This window comes from Eleutherodactylus coqui, chromosome 5 (genome assembly GCF_035609145.1).
Source record: "Eleutherodactylus coqui strain aEleCoq1 chromosome 5, aEleCoq1.hap1, whole genome shotgun sequence".
In the NCBI taxonomy this organism is placed as follows: Eukaryota; Metazoa; Chordata; class Amphibia; order Anura; family Eleutherodactylidae; genus Eleutherodactylus; species Eleutherodactylus coqui.
Window position 1 is genome coordinate 42,890,570 of NC_089841.1, and position 26,554 is coordinate 42,917,123.

Consider the following 26,554-nt stretch of genomic DNA (forward strand, 5'->3'; position numbering starts at 1 on the left):
CTATCTGATTGGTTGCAGGGGCAGCACCATCATATCACCCTGCACACCGCGCGGTTCTAGTCTATCATTTCACGGAGGGCGCAATGAACGGCACACAGCGCGGCCACCGGCCTGTTATTCCACACTGGGATCTCACAAGACCCTGGGCCTGCGCGCAAGCGTGTCACGTGCCCGCTCTACAACACGTGACTCTTACGTCACGGCAAGCAGCAGCTGACGCGATGATGATTGGTTGGATATTGAAAGCAATGGACAAGACGCGGCCGAAAATAAATTAACCCTGGGAAAGTCTTGACGTCGTATGTTCATCCTCTGCTTCTAGTTCTATATTCCTGGGGTGGGTTATGTTTGGCCGTACGGTATAGCTCTCTCACCGCTGCTGTGTACGTACGGACGAGGAAGAAACTACAGGTAAACCGCAGTCATGTGAACGCGGCCGACGAGCTGCCCGGCACCGGCTCGTGCTGTACACAGCGGGGTTACCGGTGCACGGGGGCTGTTCATAGTCCTCTAACTAATAGAACCCCGACCATCCCAGCTCCTGCGGCACCGCACTCTTATGGAAGCGGCGTAAAAGAAAACCTGTTTCTGTTGCCCCTAGCAACCAACCACGGCGCAGCTTTCATCTTGTATACTGCTGAAGTACAATGAAAGCTGCACTGTGATTGGTTGCTATGGGCACCACACTCTGCCTTGCCTGTAGCAACCAATCACAGCGCAGCTTTCATTTTACCTCAACAGTATGAGTCCAAAGCTGCGCTGTGATTGGTTGCTATGGGAAACGCCAGACAGATTTTCTTCCTGATGACTTCCATAAGCGTGCTGCTGCGGCCTACTTCTCTGCGGCCGACCCTCATGTGTAGTCGTTGTCTGAGGGCTGAGGTGCGACATTTCTTCATTAACGTGTATTATTTTGGGGAGGCCGCTGCTTTATGGGTTTATTTTAGCGCCATTTTCCTTGCGGTATAAACAAGGGTTGTCAGAGGGGTCTCCCTGCCAAACCCACACCTCTCCTGTCTGAGGGTCCGACCGCAGGGACTCGTCACAGGCAGCCATTTCCGTATCATGTGACCGGGGGCGCTGCGCACACTAGAGGCCGCCGTGGAGGCAGGAGGAAGGCTGCGCCGATAGTGCCAACAATCGGGAGGTGCGGCGAGCGTTCTCCCTGACCAACCCTTGAGTCTCATTCCGCCCGGCGGCACGGATTCTCGCTCTGTTTTGGATGTTGAATTTTCTACTGAGTTTCCGCACCATTTCCATCCCCGTGCGAACGTAACCTTAAAATGCCTACTGATGCCAGTGTGATTCTAGGCTCATTTACACGGGCACAGGCGGTTTAATGTTCGCTCACTTAAAAACGCGTAAACGGGCACACAAATCTGGCGCCTGTTCAGACAGCCTGGGGCGTTGGGCGGCAGAGACAGTGTAGCTCTGCTAAGCTGTCTCCCCCTTGCAGGAGCCAGTGTGCTAAGCTCCGCCCCCATTCCGCTCATTGCAATGGGAGGGGGCGGAGCTTAGGCTCACTAGGGGTCTCAGTGGTGACATCCCCACTGGTCAGACCTTTATCACTATCCTATGGAGAGGCGACAAAAGTCTGTCTGGTACAACCCATTTATGGCGATTTTTCTCGTACGAGTTTTGTGCGTTGCGAGATGCACGGCGGCAGAAGCCGTTGTTTTCAGTGTGATCTTCCCCTTTCAGCAATGTTGTGAGATGGGGGGGACTGTCTGAGGGTGCACACAGTATGCCTTACTCCCTTAGCACTGACTTAATGCCTTGTAGAAGTTCTGCGGCGATCTTCGCAAAGAGTCCGCTAACTTTCTTCTTGCGGGGGTTAATCGCTTAACTCTGGCACAAACTCTTTAAATATCCCACTGCTGCCACCCATTTGTCCCGGATCGACTAATCCGAGTGCTCTCACCGCTACGACCGCTTGTCACGGCAGAGCCTCGGTCGGTCACTCTAGCGGATTGCCAGCGCGGAGTTGTAAGAGTACAGGCTGATTTGTACCCAGCTTTCCCGGACTCCTGCACACATGCGAAACAAAAGCTCAAATCAGCCCCTGGTCCAGTGTAACGGCTCCCGCACTCTGTAATACCCACACGCTGCCGCTACGACCAGTAGCTTGTGTATCACCAGTATGCTGGAACCCAGACTATCAATTATGAACACATTTTTCAGAGTTCTGATTCGTTTTAAAACAGACAAGGGTCGACTAATAAATCACAGATTTATTCTAAAAGAAGACTAGCAGTGCAAATCTATAAGGGAATCTATCACCGTGTTTTTTCACCCCCTTCCGAGGGCAGCATAAGGTAGCGCCTGTGACGCTGATTACACTGATATGTCTGCTGTGTGGATCTGTGCACGGGTTTTAGAGAAACTTACATTTTATTAGTAGCAGCCAGACACAGAAGTAGTCCTCCATATTCATGAGCTGCAGGCTAGCCACACCCACCCCGCCCTCCAGCCAATGATTGGCAGATCTCTCTCTATGTATAGTAATAGCAGACAGCAGTCACCATTGGCTGGAGGGCAAGGTGGGTGTGGCTAGCCTGCAGCTCATTCATATCCAGGACTACTTCCTGTAGTCCTCTATGTGCAACTACTGATAAAATGTAAGTTTCTCCAAAACTCCTGCACAGATGCACCCAGCAGACAGATCAGTGTAATAAGTGTGGCTGGTACTGCCTTGTGCTGCTATCAGAGAGGGGTGCAAAAAGATGGTTAGAGTCTCCTTAAGAGAAGACGTTGTGCCACAGGGTAACAACAATTACCTAAAATGTGCCTCCACAAAACAAGAGCCGCTCCTCACACATCCTGAGGCGACGCTGACGCATCGGACTGGAGTTGCACTCGGTTTATTGGCTTTTTCTGCTGTTTTTTCTAGTCAGTCATGGCCTCCTTTGGATGGAAGAGGAAGATCGGGGAGAGGGTGTCGAAGGTGACATCTCAGAACTTCGAGAAGGAGTTTGCCGAGGAGGCGGCCGGCATCGGGAGCAACGATGTAGACTGGCTGCATTCCATTAAACGCAAGAAAGGCCTTCTAGTGGAGGACAACGTCTCCAAGAGTAAGCGGCTGAAGGAAGAAGGAGCCTTACTGGCCCTCAATGGAAGGTACGAGCAATGGCTGTCTACATCTATCCCATGTCTTGTATCATCACCCTGTACCCCAGAGAGTCTCGGCGCTTCGGCAGCCTTCCAATGTAGTCATGCAGCTTCGTAGACTACCCAACGTACGCTGACCACTGGGGGCGCACCGCTAGTCTAAGACACTGCACACTGCTCTGATTGGCCAACATTGCTCACATCAGCGGCACTGGCCAATCCGAAAGCAGTATGCAATGTCTGGCTACCGATTGGGTAGAAGCAGAGCAGCTACGTGGAAAGACGTCTGAGGGGCCACAGGAAAAGACAGATCCAGGGCAGTGTGCAGATAGAGAAGCACATCAGGTAATATAACTGCCCCCTCTGGTCCCTAGACAGATTTTGTCCCCAGGACTGGAGAGTCGCTTCAAGGGTCTTTGACATCAAAACATTTGACAATCAAAGAGATCGGCACTCGTCTACCTGGCCTTTACACAGGCTGATTCAGAGTTTGTGGTGACGATCACTGATCCCCCGTAGGGTTTCCTCAGTGCCCCCTGTTTATACGTGTAGATGGGCTGCGGACCATAATGAGCTTTGGCGCAACATGAAGGTGCGATCGCCCAGCGTAGATAACATTGAGCTGCATAGTAAGTAACGCAGTAACTGATTGATGAGCCGCTGCAGCGGCTGCGTGTGCTTACACATATATGGCGCGGGGCCGGGTGACACCGACATATGTTCATCCATGGAACGCACACGCTTTAGTCCAAAGAACAGAATGAATATGTTGCGTTTCACGGATCCACAGGCTATAATGGGTTAAATGTAGTCAATCTACGCATGCGTTTAGCCTGACACGTTTTCATGCATTCTGCTTGCGGGAGTGAGAGGCTCAGCGGCGTCACGTGGCGGCGCGCTTCCATACGCTTAACGTACGCGTTTTTTTGTGATGAGCTACAAAACTTTCATAAAAAAAAAAAAAAATTGTTAAAAATGTAGATTACATACGTGATTTTAAAATGTAACCATGTGCTTAAAATGCGCGCGTTTTTACACCTTTTTTTATGTACGTTTCTCGCATACCTGAAACGTACGGGAAAGTTCCAGCGCGGATGGGCCTTTGCTTGTCTCAAAGATATATCCTACCATCGGGATCAACCAGGTGCCCGCAGGACCTCTAGAAGTGGCTTTAGAGGGTATTGATACCTTTGGTTATTGTTGGTAACCCTGTACAGAATGTGGTGCGTGACGGGTGATAACGCCATGACAGGCGGTGACCGTGCCTAATGCAGTGCCTGGTACTGTATATAGCACATGTCTGGAAAACCCCACAGCATAGGAGCGACCGTTATAGGATACCAGGCCATGCAGCAGGATGACTTGTTATTTACTCACTTGACCACTTGGGGGCAGTAGAATCCTTCAGGACGGGATCTTTGGACGCGGGAATGGAAGCCGTTCTGGTTTGCTGTAAGGATCGCCTGCAGGACTGTTAGTAAGTTTGTGATATTACGGGTACACTACACTTATTATAAGAGGATAAGGAGCGCCTGCGCCCCGGCCTACATCTGCACGCCCTAATTCTGAGCCATGATACGGACAAAAATAGGATGTGGTGAGGCGTTTTTCACGTGGACCAGCGATCATTTCTGTTCTGTTTTGATTCCATATAGAGAAGGTTATAAGAAAGTGCTACAATTCTATAACAGCGTCACGGACCCAAAAAATACAGGAAAAGGGAGAAAAACGCCTCTAGAAATTCGCAGTGTTCGTGGGGCTTTTCATATTTTGCTGTTGCCGTTCAGGAAACATCTGGATACAGCGTTGTTCTCCGCAAAACAACACAGCTGCGTCAAAACCGACTGAATGTGGTGTTTTTATAAAAAAAGGACTGTGTGACATCAGCCTACAGCAGCAGCCTAATGGTCACATGGGCAAGTCCCTAGTGGGACTAAAAAACGGAAATGTAGAGAAAAAAACGCAACAAAATTTCTGTTTCTTTCAAAATGTTTTATTTTCTAAAGAATAAATGTAAAATATGAAGAAGTACAGACGCCTGCAATTAGTACCATGCTTCCCCGAAAATAAGCCCTACCCTGATCATTGGGAGAACTCTGCAGCCCTCTGTGTGTATGGATGTAGCAGAGCTGTATTGTCTTTGCTGCAGAACTCCTTGTAGCAGAGCTGTGGATGTTGTGCACATGTACAATGTGTGCAGCAGTGCTGTGCATGTGTATAATGGTAACTTATGTGCTTCCGCCAGTGTTTGAATGGGCACACTCCATTTACCCAGGAGCGGACTGTTCACTGTTAACCCCCTTTCTACACTTTAACATCAAAGTTAAGGCCTCTTTCACATGGGTGACAGTGATATCGATACATTTTCTTGCAGCAATATCACAATTTTGTAGCGCTACAAACCCTCGTGTCTTTGTACTGCTCTTTTTCCAGGATTTTCCGGGGGGTGGGGGTCTTAGAATATAAGCCCTACCCTGACAATAAGCCATAGCTGCATAATAAACAAATACATCACCTAACAGCGGCTGTCGGCTCTGCCGCACGTCTCCTCTGCGGGTCCCCGGCACTTGTCTTCGGCAACAATTCCTGGTCAGGAGTTTGAAAAATCCCACCTCCATGAAGTGCAGCCTCTGATTGGCTGAGCCACAGCACTCGAGAGCCAATCACAGCCATTCATTGAATGGCTGTGATTGGTTCATCAAGCACTGGCTCTGATTGGCTGAGCTGCGGCGCTTGAGAACCAGTCAGAGCCAGCGCTTCCTGGAGGTGGGGTTCTTGAACCTTCAATTCAGGAAGCGCTGACAGAAGACTTCAAAACAAGTGCCAGAGGCCTGCAAGGAGAAGTGCGGCGGCGCGGACAGCGGCTGTTAGGTGATGTATTTTTTAATGCAGCTAGGGCTTATTTTAGGACGTTTACAGTTGGACTTTCTACTGTAAAAGTTGCATCGCATCGCACGAAAACCGCGTTTTCATGCGATGCTACAGAAAGGAAGGTTCCATAGGGAAACATGGGCCATAGACCCCGCAGATCCCGCAATGTTTAGCAACCCGGGATTTTTTTCTCACAATGTAGCAGCCTATAAAACATCGCTAATGTGAAGGAACCCATTGGAAAGGACGGGCTTCACATACATGCGACTTGTAGCGCTGTCGCATCACCAGAAAATCGCACAAATTTTGTTGCTTGTGTGAAACTGGCCTAATGCCGGAGGCCCCCGCACCTCGTTAGATTCACAGAAAGGTTTAAATTAGTATGAAGTATATTCACCCCAATATATTACCATTAAAAAAAACACTCGTCCTGCGAAAAAACATCCTGCCCCCCCATCAATGGGAAAACGGGAACGCTACGATCCCTGGAAGACGTCGCTGCAGGCAAAAAAGAGTAGGCCGGTCCTTAAGGGGTTAATGATAGGACATTAACATTAGTTACAGTAAACCCTTTTACCGCACTATTCCTGGTTTCTCCTAAACCACAGAGGTCTGGTTATACGGGGAGCAGAGAGTGAATCGTATGTTTAGGCGGGGGGCGCTCCCACTGATAGCTGTTCATGGCGGCCATATTGGTCGACACCCAACTATTTCCCAGAAGTAATTTTTAACAATTAGACAGTGAAGGACGATACAAACCCTCAGCCCGAGGTCGGCGGGAACTCCCCCAATACTTCCAATAGTTCATAACCGACCTGAGGTCACATGTTACACGGCTGATGACATCACAGGGCCATTGATGTGTCATCGCTAATCACAGACTTGACCACAGATGAGTGTTTTTGGCCCGTCCGCCGCTCCACACGATACCTCTGTGTCCTCAAACTCCCATTGTTATGTAGCAATAACATAAAGTGAGAACACAGCGCGCCTCCTCTCCGACGCTTCGCCAAGTCCCTCTGAGGTTTCATCTGGCAAAACTGTCTGTTTTTGTTCTGGCATCTCCAATAAAAGGAGATTTTTCTCCTGTTTTGCAGCAGATCTGCTTAGTCATTGTGCGAACCACAAACCCCTCAGTTATTACACATGTAAGCCACCGGAGAGCGCCATATTATCAGCTTCCTAAAACCACCAAAAAACAACCCCCCAAAAAGTATTATTGCAGTCTGCATGAGAGCTGCGTACTCCGTACAGAGGAACGATTAGATCTCGTGCCGTGAATGTTTTCGATTCTGTGTTTGACGCAAAGCAGTTTCCACGCACCTCAGCCATAGGAGAACATGAATAATGTGCGGGTATTGTACTCTATCCTGCCCGGTCTCTGACCTTATAGGTGTAGACTGGTGACTGGACAACCCGCCTTCATTGGGGCTGGCGCTTAAGATGTGAGCGCCAATGCCAGGAGAACGAGCGGCGACGCTGCAGCTTCACCTGATCTCCTGTGACATCATCTGTTACAACAAACACTGGGACCACAGCGGGGCTGCAGCTTCACCTGATCTCCTGTGACATCATCTGTTACAACAAACACTGGGACCACAGCGGGGCTGCAGCTTCACCTGATCTCCTGTGACATCATCTGTTACAACAAACACTGGGACCACAGCGGGGCTGCAGCTTCACCTGATCTCCTGTCACAACAAACACTGGGACCACAGTGGGGCTGCAGCGCTGGATCCCAGCAGATCCTACAGGCAGCCCTGTGTTGTCCAGTAACTGGATCACCGTTTTAAAGCGGTTGTGCCAAGATGGCATGCCCTGTTCATGTGCCGTAATAAGGCATATGGGTGTCATAGGATGAGGTCACCCACTTGGGACCCCTCCTTTATGTCCCAGTACAGGGGATAGGTTTACACCGGTGGGATTTGCTGTGCAGACTTTTCGCATGGAACATCTGCCGTACTTACAGTAGCAGCAAAGTGGATGAGATTTTCTTAATCTAGTACGCACGCTGCAAAAAAAAAAACTGCTATGGAAACTGACATGCGGAGCAGAATCTAACTCTGCAGCATGTCAGTGATAGCCCCAGATACGCTGCGGATTTCTCCCAATACACATCCACACTAGTGCCGTGGATTTGGAAAGCTTCAGAGCAGCTCCCATCCCGGCAGACCTTCTGATGTCCTACTTGCAGGAGGTGTGAGAATGGGACCCGCGGCGATCAGCTGAGGGCCTGCAGGCTTGTATTCTCAGAGGGGCTATCCCAAGTATTACATGTAGAGAAGACCTATCCCTGTCCCATATCAGGGAGGTCAGCTGCACACCATCCACAACCCCACCGGCTACAACAATGTCTTCTGCTTATACTGCCCCGGGTGTCCCGGACTGCAGGCAGAGTCTAACACTCCCCGAAGAGATGCAAGATGGCAGCAACAGAGAGGTGTTCACAGAACAGCCCCCAGGAACAAGAAGCCTGGTGCCCAATGGAGTCATGTTAATGCGTCAAACATCTACAGAATGGCCCCTTTATTAGAGCCCGGGCCTCTCATGATTGGCACTTCCCTGTAGGGAAATTCTCCCCGTGACCCCGGGGTGCAGCATAAAATCACGTGACAAGATCTCCATGTATCAGTTTCAGTGTGAATCCACGTTAGATGGAAAAAACAACGATCTGAGCGACTTCCAACGAGTCCGGTCATCGGTGCTAGACTAACCGGGATTTCACTGCCGACCGCGTGGGGTTTTCTCATGTAACGGTATGGATAGTATACAGAGAATGGCGTGATGGAGGAAAAACATCCAGTGAGAGGGGATCCTGTGGACGGAAACAACTCATCACTGAAAGGGGTCACAGGAGGATGTCAGGAATCGTTTTGACAAACAGGCGCTGCAGAGGCAGGAGTAGCCGAATACAACGCTGGTGCTTGTCTGAACGCACAACTTCCTTGGGGACTATATCAGCAGACGACCAGCTCCAGCACCATTGTGTATAAGAGAAACAGAAAGACAAGACTCCGGGGGGCAAAAGAGCCCAAAAATTGTATCACTGAGCAGCGGAAAAGCATCTCCTGGTCAGATGGATCCAGATCTCTGTTGCCCCATGCTGATAGGTGGTCAGAATTTGGCACAAGCAGCATGAATTGATGACCCCTTCCTGTCAGCTGGTTAGAACATGTCAGCACCTCAATCTAATCTGCAGCAACTACAAGAAGCTTCCTGTCCGCAGGGGCCGATATTTCTGCAGAGTGATTTTATTACCTAGTAGAGTCTAAGCCACGACAAACTGCTGTGGTTCTGAAAGCCAAAGGAGTCCAACGCGCCACTAGATGGGGTCTCTAATAAAGTGTCCTTTCCGTGCATACGGTATATATGATGTGTTCTTCGCTCCTGGTGCGGCACGCGGCTGTTATTACACGGCACGGCAGGGACGTCCCGCTCCTCTTTCCGCTTTGTAGGATGTTTCCCTGTTATGTAACCTTTGAAATCGATATTTGTTTTTCATCTTCATGAGGAGAATACCCCCCCGGATAACGAGGTCATTACTGGGTCTCATCAGGAGAACATCCCTGCTATAAAGTATCTGCTCAGCGCTGCGGAGCTGGAGCGCTCTGTGGAAGTGTTGGATCCTGGGCCCATAAATCAGCGCTGCGGGGCCGCTCCTCACGGAAGGAACCGAAGGGACAGCATTCATTATTCTCTGCCAAAGACATTAAATCTCTGGAGAAGCATTTGTGCCGCGGTCTCCAGTTTCGGTCCTGCTGCCGTTTGACGTCGGTTCGCACCGCTGGTATTAATTACATTCTGATGACGTTTTCAGTCGTTTTTTCCTTCGTTGGGAAGCTCAGAGATCCCTGTGTCCTCATTTGCTTCCTCAGCTGCCCCGTCTTAGAGCTCGATGAAGGTGTGAAGGGCAACTCACTTTTTACTGCCTTCTTATTCCAATCCACACTGAACGACCCCTTTATTAGAGACCCCCATCTAGTAACGTGTTAGACCCCGTTTGGCCTTCATAATGGCAGCAGTTCATCGTGGCGTAGATTCCACCAGGTGATGAAATCGTTCTGCAGGAATATCGGCCCCTGCGGACAGGAAGCTTCTTGTAGTTGCTGCAGATTAGATGGAGGTGCTGACATGTTCTGACCAGCTGACAGGAAGGGGTCATCGATTCATGCTGCTTGTGCCAAATTCTGACCTCCCATCAGCACGGGGCAACAGAAATCTGGATCCATCCGACCAGGAGATGCTTCTCCGCTGCTCAGTGATACAATTTTTGGGCTCTTTCCCCCCCCCGGAGTCTCATCTATCTGTTGTTATAGCCCATCTGTGCTAAGGAATGGCGAGTTGTGCTTTTGGGCATTTTTAGTTGGAGCTCCAGTGTTGTAGTTGACTGCACCTATTCCAATAATTAAAAACAGAATACTTCATTAATTACCTTAAATATCTGCATACATATCAGTAATTTATGGAAATAGATGATATTCCATGGTGAATAAATGAAGAAGCATGTAAATACATTCCAGCGGATCTTGATAAGCAGTTGGTGTTGGTTGCCAGATCCCAAAACAGATAAGATGGAAACAATACGGATGGCGAATTAATAAGAATATCCCTAATCTGACTGCTGGAATGGTATTTAACTAACTGTGGAGTAAACGCTCTGACAAGGGCAACCCCTCTGGCGTCATCAGGGGTGTAGGAGATATCATAGCTCCCATACCCCTGATGACGCCAGAGCTCTGGTGAAGCGTGTTGGGGAGCTGATCAGTCTCAGTTCATCTGGCAGCATTTATCACACATGCTGGCAGTTCATGCAGGGATCTAATCACTTGCCATATCTTCAGTATATAGCGGTGTATTGCTGGATGGTAGTGCACACCATTTGCAGCAAGTGTTAGTCGTGACCCTAATATTGGTGCACCATCAGCCAGGCAGGGTGTTGTTTCTGTATCACACTCCCACTATATGGAGACTCCGATCTTTTTAATTCATTGTTACGCTAATAAATTTTATTACATATCAATACAAGTTACTTTCAGCTTATGGCAAAGGCTGTGGTGGGATTGGCTACAATTAACCCTAGGGGGCTCTTGAGCCCCCCACATTTTAGTTTGCTTTACTACAGGAATGTCATCTATATATATATATAAAGCTGAAAGCCCTCACTGACTGACTGACTGACTGACTGACTGACTCGCCAAAAGTTCTCCAACTTCCCGATGTCGTAGAAACATGAAATTTGGCGCGAGCATAGATTATCTGCACAATAGGAAAATAAATTGGGTCCCAACTTGATTATTCAATTCTAGCGCAAAAGAATTGGCGTCGAAATTTTACGTACGTAATCTAAATCTGTCACTTTCCAATGTCATAGAAACGTGAAATTTGGCACAAGCATTGATTGTCATAAATAGGAAAAGTTAATGGGTCCCAACTCGATTATTCAATTCTATGCGCAAAAGAATTAGCGTCCAAATTTTAAGTACGGATTCTAATTCTCTCACTTTCCGGTGTCATAGAAACGGGAAATTCGGCACGAGCATTGATTATGTCATAAATAGGGAAAGCTAATGGGTCCCAACTCCATTATTCAATTCTATGCGCAAAAGAATTAGCGTCCAACTTTTACGTACATAATCTAAATCTCTCACTTCCCAATGTCATAGAAACATGAAATTTGGCACAAGCATTGATTGTGTCATAAATATGAAAAGTTAATGGGTCCCAACTCGATAATTCAATTCTAAGCGCAAAAGAATTAGTGTCCAAATTTTATGTACGTAATCTAATTCTCTCACTTCCTGATGTCATTTTATATAAAGGAAACGTCGCATGGTTGCCTCCACGTGGTGTTTCCTGGGTAACGCAGAGAACTATGCAAAATGGTGAACATATGTTTTTCCTCAGTATCTCTTAAGTAACCACGACTTCATAAGATTTTCCATGTGAACACCAGATAAACACCAGTACCAAATTAACTCGGGCGAAGCCGGGTATATCAGCTAGTCTGTTATAACCGCCGTATTACGTCAGTCACCTGCAGACCGAGATACATCTGGCGGCTGTAACATGTGTGATACTACTTTATGAGACCTGTGTGGAATTACATGCTGCTTCCAGCGGCTCTTCATGTAACGGACTCCATGTGCAGTACTACTCATGACCTGCAGGTGGCACTGCTGCTCCTTGGTGTAGCTTCACTGTCAATCTTAAGATACTAGTCAAGGAGCTGCTTGATACATTTGTTCCCATTGCCTACAGAGAATGACATCGTACACAAAGCTGCATGAGGAAAGATCTAGAATTCAGGGAATTACCCGTCTCTGCCACGGGGTGACAACCAGGACGGCCTCCATGAGGGCAGGTTGTTATCAGGCTTCCCCAGATTCCTGACCCGCTAATCTCCACAGTTATGTGGTAATTGGGAAGCAGGCATGCATCGCTGCAATTCAGGAATGTGGGACATCCGGTATTAGAGCTGCAATGGCGGCCTCATTAGTGATTACCCAGCTTTCCTAGTAACAGGGAAGCCGTCCGCCGCCTCCTGCTGAGGGTGGAGTGCGGTGCGCCGGTTACTTATGATTATGGGGTCCTTTGGTGAAACTCACAGTTTAGTCCCAGGAGTGTGCTGTAATGGTGTGAGGGGAAGTCTCTGGTGCGCTGTAAAAACGTGTGAACTGGCGCACAAATCTAACAGACGACCCCGGCCCGTTGAGCGGGGATAGACAGCTTAGCTCCCCCTCGCCGGCTCACCTCCAATCTCCTCCCCTCCGGCTGTTTGCAATGGGAGGGGACGGAGCACTCCCGCCCCCTCCCTGCCCCTTGCCCGCTCCCAGCAATGGGAGGGGGCCGAGTGGGGTGAAGCTTAGCTCCGCCCCCATGCCGCCTCTCTCATTGCAAACAGCTGGAAGGGAGGAGAGAAGGGGGAGGGAGTTTAGCAGTCACGCTGCTAAACTCCCATCCGACCTCCCTTCTCCGGCCGCTGTCATTGGCTTCCATAGGAGTCTACGGCAGCGGACAATGTATTCCGGCCAGAAGGATAGTTCCAGGACTATCTTTGCTGCCCGTAGTAAAAGCGCCCGGCACTATATTGGCCTGGCCAGGCGCTTTTATGCTGCGGGAATTTGCCTGTGGGATCTGATGCATTGGAATCCAATGCATCAGATGGTAGCATATATCAGCTGGCCCTTAGGGCTTATTCACACGAGCGTATATTGGCTGGCGTTTTCACGGCCGGCCGATATACGCTGCCATCTAATGCATGGGATCGGTGTATATGCTGTCGGACGGGAAAGACAGCTTAGCTCAGAACGTGAACAACGAAGCCTTGTAGGAGCTGTGAAGACATCGCACACATTGTCTGCCCTCGCTCAGGGGGTCTCACAGGCCATTGGGACATCCATTAGTACCAGAACCATCCGTAAGGAACTAAATGTGAAGGGTTACCATGGACGAGCGGCTGCACACGACATCACAGCAGTGTATGCACAGCGGCGCCTGCGATGGGGCTTGGAGCGACGGACTGTAAATGAGTGGAAGCAAGTGTTGTGGACAGATAAATCACAGGATGCCATCTTCCGGTAGGATGGCAGCACTTGGATATGGCAGTTGTCTGGAGAGCGTTTTTTACATGACTGCATTGTCCCAACAGTGAGGTTTGGAGGAGGTTCTGTTATGGTGTTGGGGGTGTTTCTGCTGGGAAGGACTTTGGTCATTGGTTGTATTGAAGTCAGTGCTCAACACCAATGGGTACAGAGACATTCCGGACAATGTGGCATCACCTACCCTGTGGGAATACTGTGGTACAGCTCTGTCTCTCTACCAACATGACCGAGCACCATGTCATACGGCACGCAGGGTTGAGGTTTGCTTTGAGGAGCAGAACGTCTACATACTTCATTGGCCGACCCAAAGTCCGGATCTCAATGCCATTTAGCGTCTTTAGAACAAACTAGAACGTCATATCCATGCACAACCAACACATCCATCATCCCCCCCATCACTATCTGAAGCTCTCCTCCAGGAATGGAGGCCAGTCAAAAACCCACATGTCTCTCACAAATTCCCACATGTCTATGGTGGAACGAGGCCTAGGAGGGTTACTGCAGTCACTGAGGCCGAAAGCGACCCAACACCAGATGGAAGAATGCGAATAACCCCTAATGCCATTCCCTTCTATGTGTCCAATACTTTTCTCCGCACAGTGTATGTCTCTGCATCAGATTAGCCTTCACTGAGGACAGTTTGCCGGAGGCTCTTCCAGCTGAACTATAAGACCCATCATTCAGCACTTCTCCCGGAGTCTGTACTGGTTTTACTATCTGACTTCTTTCTTCTTAGACTCCCAGACACTTGAGATCTCATACCGTCATAATTGTACTGACCCACCGAAAAACGTCATGTCCTCTATACCACATGGTGAAGGCCGTAAAAAATGGCCGAATTGATGTGTTCTTTCAGCCTGTCCTCCCCCAAGTTATACAATACGTTATATGTACCCCAGAATGGTACCAGTAAGTACTGCGGCTCATCCATCAACAGACAACCTTCATACTATTATGGCTCCTGAAACGTGAAGATAAAAATCCCCAAAGATAGTCATGTCCTTAAGGGGTTAAAGACGATGATCCGTTACTTATAGAGGTATTGGCATTTACCTTTTTCATTGCAGTGGCAGCTGCAACAAGTGGGTAGATTTTCATCTGTTGCGCTATCAAGGTGTCGACATGCTGGAATTCGTAGTGCATAAACATCTGGAGGGCTGCAGCCACTGCCTTGGACCGTGTGACTTGTTGGGAAACATGTTTTTGTGAATCCTTCATGATCCCGCGGCACATATTTTGGAACTCTCATGATCCAGATCAGCAAAAAAGTAACCTCAATCATCAGTTTTTTTTCATGATGCCTCTTTGGCGGTGCTACATTGTAACCTTTTTTATGTCCTCTCGAGCCTTGCCCTGTGTCACCCTCGATGATTCATTGGCCAGATGTGGTAACGATGCCGCCAGGGTAATTAGCTTTGCTGATGCGAAATGTGAAAATCTCATTTCTGTGCCCGGTATGTATGCTCCTCTAAATTAGACATTTCACAGTTTTTCCACATCCTTCACGTTACGTCTCCGGTTGCTAATTGGTAGAATTACAAAATCCTCAATGGGTACTTAATGAACTCTGGATCAGCACATGCTGAATATATGCTGTTATAATCATATCCCACCCAACAATAAAATAAACTTTAGTGTTAGAAGATGAGGAGTCGAGTTGTAACGCTAAAAACAGCAGCAGCACCAATGTTTGCTAGTTTGCTATGATGTATAAAACTGGAGTCTAGGCTGTTTAGCTCACAGAGCATTGTCTACACTGGATACAATTATATGCACTTTTCAGCTGAGAGCAGGACTAGCTATGTACAATGTATCAGTCTGGAGTCTGGGCTGTTTAGCTCTCAGAGCATTGTCTACACTGGATACAATTGTATCCACTTCTCAGCTGAGAGCAGGACTAGCTATGTACAATGTATTAGTCTGGAGTCCAGGCTGTTTAGCTCACAGAGCATTGCCTACACTGGATACAATTGTATCCACTGCTCAGCTGAGAGCAGGACTAGCTATATACAATGTATTAGTCTGGAGTCCGGGCTGTTTAGCTCTCAGAGCATTGTCTACACTGGATACAATTGTATCCACTGCTCAGCTGAGAGCAGGACTAGCTATGTACAATGTATTAGTCTGGAGTCCAGGCTGTTTAGCTCACAGAGCATTGCCTACACTGGATACAATTGTATCCACTGCTCAGCTGAGAGCAGGACTAGCTATGTACAATGTATTAGTCTGGAGTCCAGGCTGTTTAGCTCACAGAGCATTGTCTACACTGGATACAATTGCATCCACTTCCCAGCTGAGAGCAGAACTAGCTATATAAAATGTATCAGTCTGGAGTCCGGGCTGTTTAGCTCTCAGAGCATTGTCTACACTGGATACAATTGTATCCACTTCTCAGCTGAGAGCAGGACTAGCTATGTACAATGTATCAGTCTGGAGTCTGGGCTGTTTAGCTCACAGAGCATTGTCTACACTGGATACAATTATATGCACTTTTCAGCTGAGAGCAGGACTAGCTATGTACAATGTATCAGTCTGGAGTCTGGGCTGTTTAGCTCTCAGAGCATTGTCTACACTGGATACAATTGTATCCACTTCTCAGCTGAGAGCAGGACTAGCTATATACAATGTATCAGTCTGGAGTCCGGGCTGTTTAGCTCACAGAGCATTGCCTACACTGGATACAATTGTATCCACTTCTCAGCTGAGAGCAGGACTAGCTATATACAATGTATCAGTCTGGAGTCCGGGCTGTTTAGCTCGCAGAGCATTGTCTATATGGGATACAACTGTGTCTACTTCTCAGCTGAGAGCAGGACTAGCTATATACAATGTATCAGTCTGGAGTCCGGGCTGTTTAGCTCACAGAGCATTGTCTACACTGGATACAATTGTATCCACTTCTCAGCTGAGAGCAGGACTAGCTATGTACAATGTATCAGTCTGGAGTCTGGGCTGTTTAGCTCACAGAGCATTGTCTACACTGGATACAATTATATGCACTTTTCAGCTGAGAGCAGGACTAGCTATGTACAATGTATCAGTCTGGAGTCTGGGCTGTTTAGCTCTCAGAGCATTGTCTACACTGGATACAATTGTATCCACTTCTCAGCTGAGAGCAGGACTAGCTATGTACAATGTATTAGTCTGGAGTCCAGGCTGTTTAGCTCACAGAGCATTGCCTACACTGGATACAATTGTATCCACTGCTCAGCTGAGAGCAGGACTAGCTATATACAATGTATTAGTCTGGAGTCCGGGCTGTTTAGCTCTCAGAGCATTGTCTACACTGGATACAATTGTATCCACTGCTCAGCTGAGAGCAGGACTAGCTATGTACAATGTATTAGTCTGGAGTCCAGGCTGTTTAGCTCACAGAGCATTGCCTACACTGGATACAATTGTATCCACTGCTCAGCTGAGAGCAGGACTAGCTATGTACAATGTATTAGTCTGGAGTCCAGGCTGTTTAGCTCACAGAGCATTGTCTACACTGGATACAATTGCATCCACTTCCCAGCTGAGAGCAGAACTAGCTATATAAAATGTATCAGTCTGGAGTCCGGGCTGTTTAGCTCTCAGAGCATTGTCTACACTGGATACAATTGTATCCACTTCTCAGCTGAGAGTAGGACTAGCTATGTACAATGTATCAGTCTGGAGGCCGGGCTGTTTAGCTCACAGAGCATTGTCTACACTGGATACAATTGTATCCACTTCTCAGCTGAGAGCAGGACTAGCTATGTACAATGTATCAGTCTGGAGTCCGGGCTGTTTAGTTCACAGAGTATTGTCTACACTGGATAGAAAAATTGAAGAAAAAAAAAAGTGCGGAGAATATGTTTTTTTTCCAATGATAAATAATATATCTATGGTATGGTATTCAAACTATGTAACATAAAAATGGCTTTGGAGGCTTTCCCATTTCTACTCATTTATAACCTCTCTTTTAGTATGTTTACTCAACCAGTTGTGAATCCACCTAACAGTTGCCTTGTCAATCCCATAGTTGGCCGTTTTTTCAAAAAGGATAATATGAGATACTTTGTCAAATGCTTTACTAAAGCCAAGATATACTATATGAACCGTATTTCCCTGATCAACCCAGTCGGTGATTCTGTCATAGAAGAAAATTAGGTTCATCTGGCATGACTTGTTTGTTACAAACCCAAGCTGGTTCTGCTTAATTACTCCATTTTCATCCAAGTCCTTGCATAAATGCTGTTTAATAATTTGCTCAAAGATCTTTCCTTGTATAGAAGTCAGGCTCACAGGCCTGTAGTTTCCTGGGTCCACCTTCTTACCCTTTTTTGAAGCTAGGGACAACATTTGCCCTTTTTCAATCTTCTGGGACTTCTCCTGTTCTTCAGGAATTACAGCAAGTGGTTCAATTACCTCTGCTGCTTTCTTTAGTATCCTAGGATGTAAATCATTTGGACCTTGAGACTTGAATTCATGTAAGTTATCTAAGTGTTCCCTCACCATCTCTCTGCTTATGGATAGTCTACATTCTTGTATCCCCCAATAGGACAGGGAACATCAGTTGATGTTACATCTACTCTCTGAGAGAAAACAGATACAAAGCAAGAATTTAGAAGTTCAGTCTTCTCAACATAATTTTTAACAAATTCAACATTTTCATACTGTAAACATCTTATAGCATCTTTGACTTTTACTTTTGACATACCCCCACAATCTTTTCTGACACTTGCCCTACAGTTTCTGCAGAAGGCATTATATTCTTCTTTAGATAATCCCCCTCTTTCGATGTGATAAAGATATTTTTTTTCCTTTTTAGTGTGTGTGCAAGTTATGTGTTCATCCATCCGGGTCTCTTTAAATGTCTCCCATTCTTCTTTCTTTTGGGCTATTCCAGCAGCATAATGCCCTGTGCCATCGGGCCCAAGTTTTCCCAAATTAGTTTTGAGGAACATCCTGGAGAGTTCCTACGAATGGTGTGACCTCCACGCGCTCCTGACATGAGCGCAGTCGAGCATTTCTGGGATGTGTTGAGGTCCATTTGCTCCTGCATCTACAAACATCCCACTTGTGGAATTGATGCCACGTTGAGTTCCTGCAGCTTTCCAGGGTAGAGGGGGTGCTACACAAGATGAGTCCCTGTCCCATGACTTTTGGCATGTTACTGTATATTTAGTATAACCTTCAGCTTGCTTTCTAATCATCGATTAGTGTTCCGGCTCATAATCTACCTTTTTCCAGGTGACCTCCAGAATACTGTCTGATCCATGAAGATTAAGCGGCACTTTAATCCTCCGTAGATAATTGTTTTAGTTTTAATACACAATTAGAGCAGTTCTCGCTTTTCTGCACACGACCGCTGTGATTGCATTAGACTTTAATTTCCTGACCTGTCTGTGAGATATTACTAATCCTTAATTACTGCAGGCAGCCGCTGCGCACAATGATAGATGATTAAGGGTGTCCGTACGTGGTGCGCCCCAGCCGCCAGTAGTGCACGCGTTTTACCGCGCTGTGTCTGTTTTTGCCATTATTTCAGCTGTATTACGGGTGCAGCCTGCAAAACGTGCCCACTACACCTCTGGCTGCACCGTCTATGGAAACCCTTAGTTCCATCTACAGTGTGGAGTGATATTTAATATCTGCGTCAGTTCAGGCCGTACACAGATGACCTGATCCTGGGCTGTAATGATGAGGGGCTGTATAATCTTATTGTTTGATCACATTCCTTCTGAGCAGCTATGCACCTTACGTCCACTAGTCTTGTCCCCTGTCGTTCCCCAAGGCTCAGAGCTTGCTTTATTCTTCTTGATCAATGTCTGTTATAGATGTCCAGTACACAATGAATTATAGATGTCCAGTACACAATGCAACTGCCACAGGGTGTGAAGGAGAATCGGAGTGTTAGAAGAGAGCCACGCGTTTTGCAGAAGAGAAGTAAGAAACTATTATTTATTCTGTACTGCAAAGCTGCACTTGCTATTTTGTTGGTGGAGTCACTGTGCATATACATTATATTACTTACAATTAGTCATACTGAGTTCCATCCTGTATTATATTCCAGAGCTGCACTCACTATTCTGCTGGTGGAGTCACTGTGTACATACATTACTTATCCTGTACTGATCCTGAGTTACATCCTGTATATACTCCAGAGCTGCACTCACTATTCTGCTGGTGGAGTCACTGTGTACATACATTACTTATCCTGTACTGATCCTGAGTTACATCGTGTATTATACTCCAGAGCTGCACTCACTATGCTGCTGGTGGAGTCACTGTGTACATACATTACTTATCCTGTACTGATCCTGAGTTACATCTTGTATTATACTCCAGAGCTGCACTCACTATTCTGCTGGTGGAGTCACTGCGTACATACATTACTTATCCTGTACTGCTGCTGAGTTACATCCTGTATTATAGTCCAGAGCTGCACTCACTATTCTGCTGGTGGAGTCACTGTACATACATTACTTATCCTGTACTGATCCTGAGTTAAATCTTGTATTATACTCCAGAGCTGCACTCACTATTCTGCTGGTGGAGTCACTGTGTACATACATTACTTATCCTGTACTGCTCCAGAGTTACATCCTGTATTATACTCCAGAGCTGCACTCACTATTCTGCTGGTGAAGTCACTGAGTACATACACTACCTATCCTGTACTGATCCTGAGTTACCTCCTGTATTATACTCTAGAGCTGTACTCACTATTCTGCTGGTGGAGTCACTATGTACATACATTACTTATCCTGTACTGATCCTGAGTTACATGCTGTATTATACCCCAGAGCTGCACTCACTATTCTGCTGGTGGAGTCACTATGTACATACATTACTTATCCTGTACTGATCCTGAGTTACATGCTGTATTATACCCCAGAGCTGCACTCACTATTCTGCTGGTGGAGTCACTGTGTACATACATTACTTATCCTGTACTGATCCTGAGTTACATCCTGTATTATACTCTAGAGATGTACTCACTATTCTGCTGGTGGAGTCACTGTGTACATACATTACTTATTCTGTACTGATCCTGAGTTACATTCTGTATTATACTCCAGAGCTGCACTCACTATTCTGCTGGTGGAGTCACTGTGTACATACATTACTTATCCTGCACTAATCCTGAGTTACATCCTGTATTATACACCAGAGCTGCACTCACTATTCTGCTGGTGGAGTCACTGTGTACATACATTACTTATCCTGTACTGCTCCGGAGTTACATCCTGTATTATACTCCAGAGCTGCACTCACTATTCTGCTGGTGGAGTCACTGTGTACATACATTACTAATCCTGTACTGATCCTGAGTTACATCCTGTATTATAGTCCAGAGCTGCACTCACTATTCTGCTGGTGGAGTCACTGTGTACATACATATACTGTCGTCCTGATCTTTACTTACATCCTGTTTTATGGTCCATGGCTGCATTCAGTATTCTGCTGGTGAAGGTACTGTGTACATGTACATCCTGTACTGATCTTGTTAGACATACTGTATTTCCCCGAAAATAAGACTTAAATGAATTTTTGCCCCAAAAGAGGCACTAGGGCTTATTTTACTTACAGAGCAGGCTCGGTCCAGGTCCTTCCCGCAACTCTTCAGAGCCCAAGCGCAGTACCCGCAGTCCTCGGTCACCCACACAGAATCACTTCTTGGGTACAGGATTCATAAATCCCGCCTCTATGAAGGGTTAGCTGTGATTGTTTCTTCGAGCGCTGCATTTATTGGCTGAGCCACGGCACTTGAAGAACCAATCACAGCCACCGTGCCGTGGAGGCAGGATTTATGAATTAGCTGAGCCGCGGTCAGACCTGGACTGCACCTGCTGGGTAATGTACTCCCCTTTTGACTTTTCTTTCATGTGGTGTAACTAGGGCTTATTTTCAGCACAACACGTTGTGTCTCTTCCCGCCTTACACACTATATTACTTTGTGACCCAACTGCTGGATGTGGATTAGACTGTTATTTACATCTTAGTGTCTCCGCTGACTATTCTATTAGGTTCATTAGTTTGTCTATTGAAGCAGTGAAGCCCCTGAATCCGCACATTAGTGGTCAGCGGTCGCCGTACTCTCACACAACACCTGTGTTATACCGACAAGGAACATATGGTGTTGGCTTTAGTATTTTCACTCCTGTTTCCTTCTACTGCCGTCATCTCATCAGCCATATAGCACCTGCAATACAGCATGTACACAGCTGATCACGGAGGTGTCTGATATGTAAATCCTGCGTGGGGCCTCCCGTATTAGACAACTTCATGGTGTTTTAATCTCTTCCTTAATACTTTAAATAGAATTCTAGTTCTGTGGAATTTTCCAGAACGTTCCATCAGTTCACACCTATTAATTACCATTTATAGTCGCTGTACAAGAGAGGATGCTGGGAGTGTGCTGGATGACTAACATATACAGGATGCCACAAGCTGCTTTAATAGAGCCCCCGACCTCTCACGATTGGCGCGTCCCTGTATGAAAATTAGATCTGTGACCCCGGAGCATAAAATCACGTGACAAGTTCTCCGTGGATCAGTTTCAGTGTAAATCCACATTAGGTGGGAAAATCCAGCGTTCTGAGTGACCTCCAACGAGGCCGGGGTCATCGGTGCTAGACTAGCCGGGGCCGGGATGTAACTGCCAACTGTGTGGGGTCTTCTCATGTAACGGTGTAGAGAGTATACAGAGAATGGGGTGATGGAGGAAAACATCCAGCGAGAGGGGATCCTGTGGATGGAAACAACTCATCACCAAAAGGGGTCAGAAGGGGATGTCAGGAATCGCACTGACCAATAGGCACTGCACAGTGCGTAGTGGGTGAATATTATGCTGGTGCTCCAACTAACATGTCTGAATGCACAATGTGCCATTCCATAGCACAGATGGGCTACAACAGTAGATGACCAGTTCCAGCACCATTGTGTCTAAGAGAAACAAAAAGATGAGACTCTGGGGGGAGCGGAAAAACATCTCCTGATCAGATGGATCCAGATCTCTGTTAAAGCGTGCTGGTGGTCTTTTGTCTAGAATAGTCCACCAATCTGTTATTGGAACACGTCTGGAACCCTCTCGATCAGCACCTTCAGTTATATATTCAGCATGGTGGCTTTTAGGTACGATTATATTTGCTGCTGCAGCTCAACCTCAAATGAAGACTTTGTACTGCTATGTGTTTGATTTGAATAGAGTGCTGTGTAATACCACATTTCTCCTGCAGTGGCCGCTGCAGGTGAATTGGTGCTTACCTGTCGCCAAAATCTCTTCACGGCGCCTCATTCTGAAGGCAGGGTCTGCGGGGAAGCGGGACCAAATTTTGACTGCTCTGCAGCTGAAAAAAAGGCTAATTTTTCGAAGTATGTGAACCCCTTTTAAGCACCAGATATTGGCAGGTCTACAGCTGACTAAATGATATCTGTCATTCTCAGGGAACATTTTGTTTTCCGTGGTTGGTTTTCGTCACACGCTTTTTCCAATGTCTGCGTACAATGGGTTCACTTGGGAACTGGCGCCGCCATGATTTTTGTTTTTTTAAGAAATTCTGTATATTATTGCGCTATTGATAGAGCTGATTGTCTCCTCTTGCCCCAGTTTCAGTGGACCCACTCATGTTCCTGTTTACTTCTTCTCTGGTTTTCCATTCTTTGATTCCATTTTAAAGCTCTGTTTATAATGTGAGATTAAGGAAAAATGGAAATGGGGCTTGGAATAATATTGTAGAAATTGGCATCGTGGCCTGACGCACTTGAACTTACATTTTACTTCTCTTATCCGGAGTTGAGAAGTGGCCTGGAAATTGATTTCTTCATAAACAGTGAAACAATGTGTCACACAGCCGTCCCTATCATTACACTGTGAGAAGATGACATTAGGCGAAGACCTCCACAAGTACTGAGTTGCATCCTGTATTATACTACAGAGCTGCACTCACTATTCTGCTGGTGGAGTCACTGTGTATATACATTACTTATCCTGTACTGCTCCTGAGTTACATCCAGTATTATCCTCCAGAGCTGCACTCACTATTTTTCTGGTGGAGTCACTGTGTACATACATTACTTATCCTGAGTTACATCCTGTATTATACTCCAGAGCTGCACTCACTATTCTGCTGGTGCAGTCACTATGTACATACATTACTTATCCTGTACTGACCCTGAGTTACATCCTGTATTATACCCCAGAGCTGTACTCACTATTCTGATGGTGGAGTCACTGTGTACATACATTACTTATCCTGTACTGATCCTGAGTTACATCTTGTATTATACTCCAGAGCTGTACTCACTATTCTGCTGGTGCAGTCACTATGTACACACATTACTCATCCTGTACTGACCCTGAGTTACATCCTGTATTATACCCCAGAGCTGTACTCCCTATTCTGCTGGTGGAGTCACTGTGTACATACATTACTTAGGTGATCCCCAGGATAGGTACACAACATGCGGTTTAGCTCCTTCTCTACTGCACTCTAAGTCAGTGAAGACAGATGAATAACATAATGTAGCCAGGTTTTATTTTTGTTGGGTTGTTTGGAGAGCTCAGGGTCTGGGCTGCCCTCTTGGTTACACTTCTCTGCCATAGGATATGTATAGCCTTGGTACATTAAATACTGCATCAGGAACCCTCCTGTAGAACAAGTCACATATTAATTTCTCTCTCCCTCGTGTCTTGTGGACTATTGTAAGACTTTTTTAATGCACATTTCTTGAATCTTTAATTGGAGTCCAAAAATGCATCTTCCCTGGAAGCCGGTAAAAGGTGGTCTCGGTACACTTTGGTTTACTTTGCTTCTTCACACATTAAACACACTCAGCTCGCTCATTTCACTTTGTTTAAAGATTTAATCTTGTCACATAGGGATTACACTGAACCAGCGTGTCCTTAGCATTGGGCACAAAGTGAGCCAGGGGCAGCCAATTTCCAGTGTAAACAGTGCTGCAGAAGGCACCGAACGCCCGTCTCCAGCTGTGTACAATACTTGGAAAAAGAGACTCCAAGTCCATGTCACCCCCCAACCTCAAGAATCTGAATTTCTTAAGGAGCCAGGCAATGTTATATCTCAGCCTTTGTAGCTAGTCAGTGGGGAATTTAGTATTTATATAAATTGGGTGAACTAAATCCGTAGTAAATGACTGTTGCCATATAGCACCAAATAATTAGCCATAGCTAACTATGATAGGTAATAAGAAATGGAAACATCTCTGGGTTATTGGACAGAGAAGGCATGAATCTGGTTCTATCTTCGTCATCCGCAGTCTCAGGTCACCCCTTACACATGTCTAAAGTTTGTTTATCGCTTTTGTCAGGAGCTGCTGAACCGCACTGAAGCCCCTCTCCACTAAGTATGTAGATGGAAAAGCTAACAGGAGCAGCTTAACTTCCTGCCACAGTATAGGATAGGAATTCTTCACTTTCACCCAAAAACATTCATAGCCACATTGTGGGAAAGGTGCTTGTGCTTCGCTATCATGTTTCAAGTCTTACAACTGCTCTTGTAATCAGGGATGAAATTCTTCTGTGTCTGCTGAAAATGGATTGAGTACCCACAATTGTATTCCAAGGGTACCTAGATCATGAAACCTAGTTTGCATGTCTTCTTTGGCTGCATCTTCAAGTTTGCAATTCTTGAAGACTTGGAAACTCACAGAGCTCGCGTCAACTCAGGTTATTGGTATGAAGGTTCAGTTTGGCAATGAAGGAAGAGATTATACCTTTAGCCTTAATGAAATTAATTTTCTCTCCTTGTAGCTTTGTGTTGACCTCGCTGAGTTTGTCAAATACATCTGTGAGATAGGCAACGTCAAGACATCGTAATACGATTGCATCGCAAAGGCTTGGGTCAATCGGCCGAAAAAACTTGACTACTGTGTCAAAAAGTTTGTAGAAGCATCGTAAGCACTTTCCTCTTGACTACCACCTCACTTCGGTGTGTAGGAGTAGATGTTTTAATTCTTCATCATGGTCTTCACAGAGTTTGCAGAAAATACGGTCGTTCAAAGAGTCCGCTTTTATCTTGTTAACAGCATTAATTCCATAGCACAGAGAATCATGCAATCTCTCACATAATTGTTTAGCAACAAGGGGCTGCCGATGGATCACACAGTGGAACAGCATTATGCCGGCTATAGCCGTTTTTAAATGGGCTATAAATCCGTGATATCGACCAATCATGGATGCTGCTCAACAAGCAAGTACATTTGTTAAAGGGATGTTTTTTCTTGGAAAAATTCTTCCACTCTTTTGTATATAGATGAGCCTTTTGTGTCAGTAATTAAATTTCTGGTAAGCAACAGTTCCTCCACTACCTCTTCATTCCGATTAATGAAACGAACATAAGCTAGCAGCAATGCTTCATTCTCTCTAACTGTTGACTCGTCAATTTGCACTACAAATCCTGTGCTCTTTAACACGTCCAAAAGCGTTTCTTCCACATCAGCAGCCATCTCGTTAGTTCTTCTTAAAATTGTGTCCTTACTAAAAGGAATCGATTTCACCATGGCACACGCGTCAGGCCCCAGCACAGTACTGACAATCTCTTGAACTGTGGGTAACACAAGTGTTTCCCCAATAGTATGTGAATTTGCCACATTGTGCTATTAATAAAGAGACTTTGTAGGAAGCAAGGAGGCCTTTGTCAGCATTGAGAGCACATTTTCCAAATAGCTTGCCTACAGTGCTGCGGTTCTCAAACCTTTTTTTTTTTTTAAACTCGTTTTATTGACAAGTAAACAGTTTACATTAACAAAACTTTTGCAGTACAAGGTCATACATATGATTTAAAGGACAAACAGTCACAGACTTACAGTGTTCATTAAGTACAGTGCATCTCATGGGTGGAAAGAGGAGGAAGGGGCTGGTGGGGAGAAGGGACTTATAGGAGGTTCATAAAGAAAAATAAGGCAGGAAGCAGCAGATCACATAATGAAGGTCACATACCATTTGTAGGGCTGTGAGTAGGTGAGCGTGTAGACCTCTATAT

General features: G+C 46.3%; 1 protein-coding gene across 1 annotated transcript in view; it reads left to right on the forward strand.

The window, feature by feature from the left end:
* Window positions 1-319: 319 nt before the first annotated feature.
* Window positions 320-26,554, forward strand: part of TTC33 (tetratricopeptide repeat domain 33) — a 164,777-nt gene continuing 138,542 nt past the window's right edge. Inside the window, exons 1-2 of the mRNA XM_066602390.1 lie at window positions 320-411; window positions 2,891-3,117. Of these exons, the coding sequence (XP_066458487.1) occupies window positions 2,897-3,117 (221 nt within the window). The 5' untranslated portion in view covers window positions 320-411; window positions 2,891-2,896. The remainder of the gene's footprint in view (window positions 412-2,890; window positions 3,118-26,554) is intronic.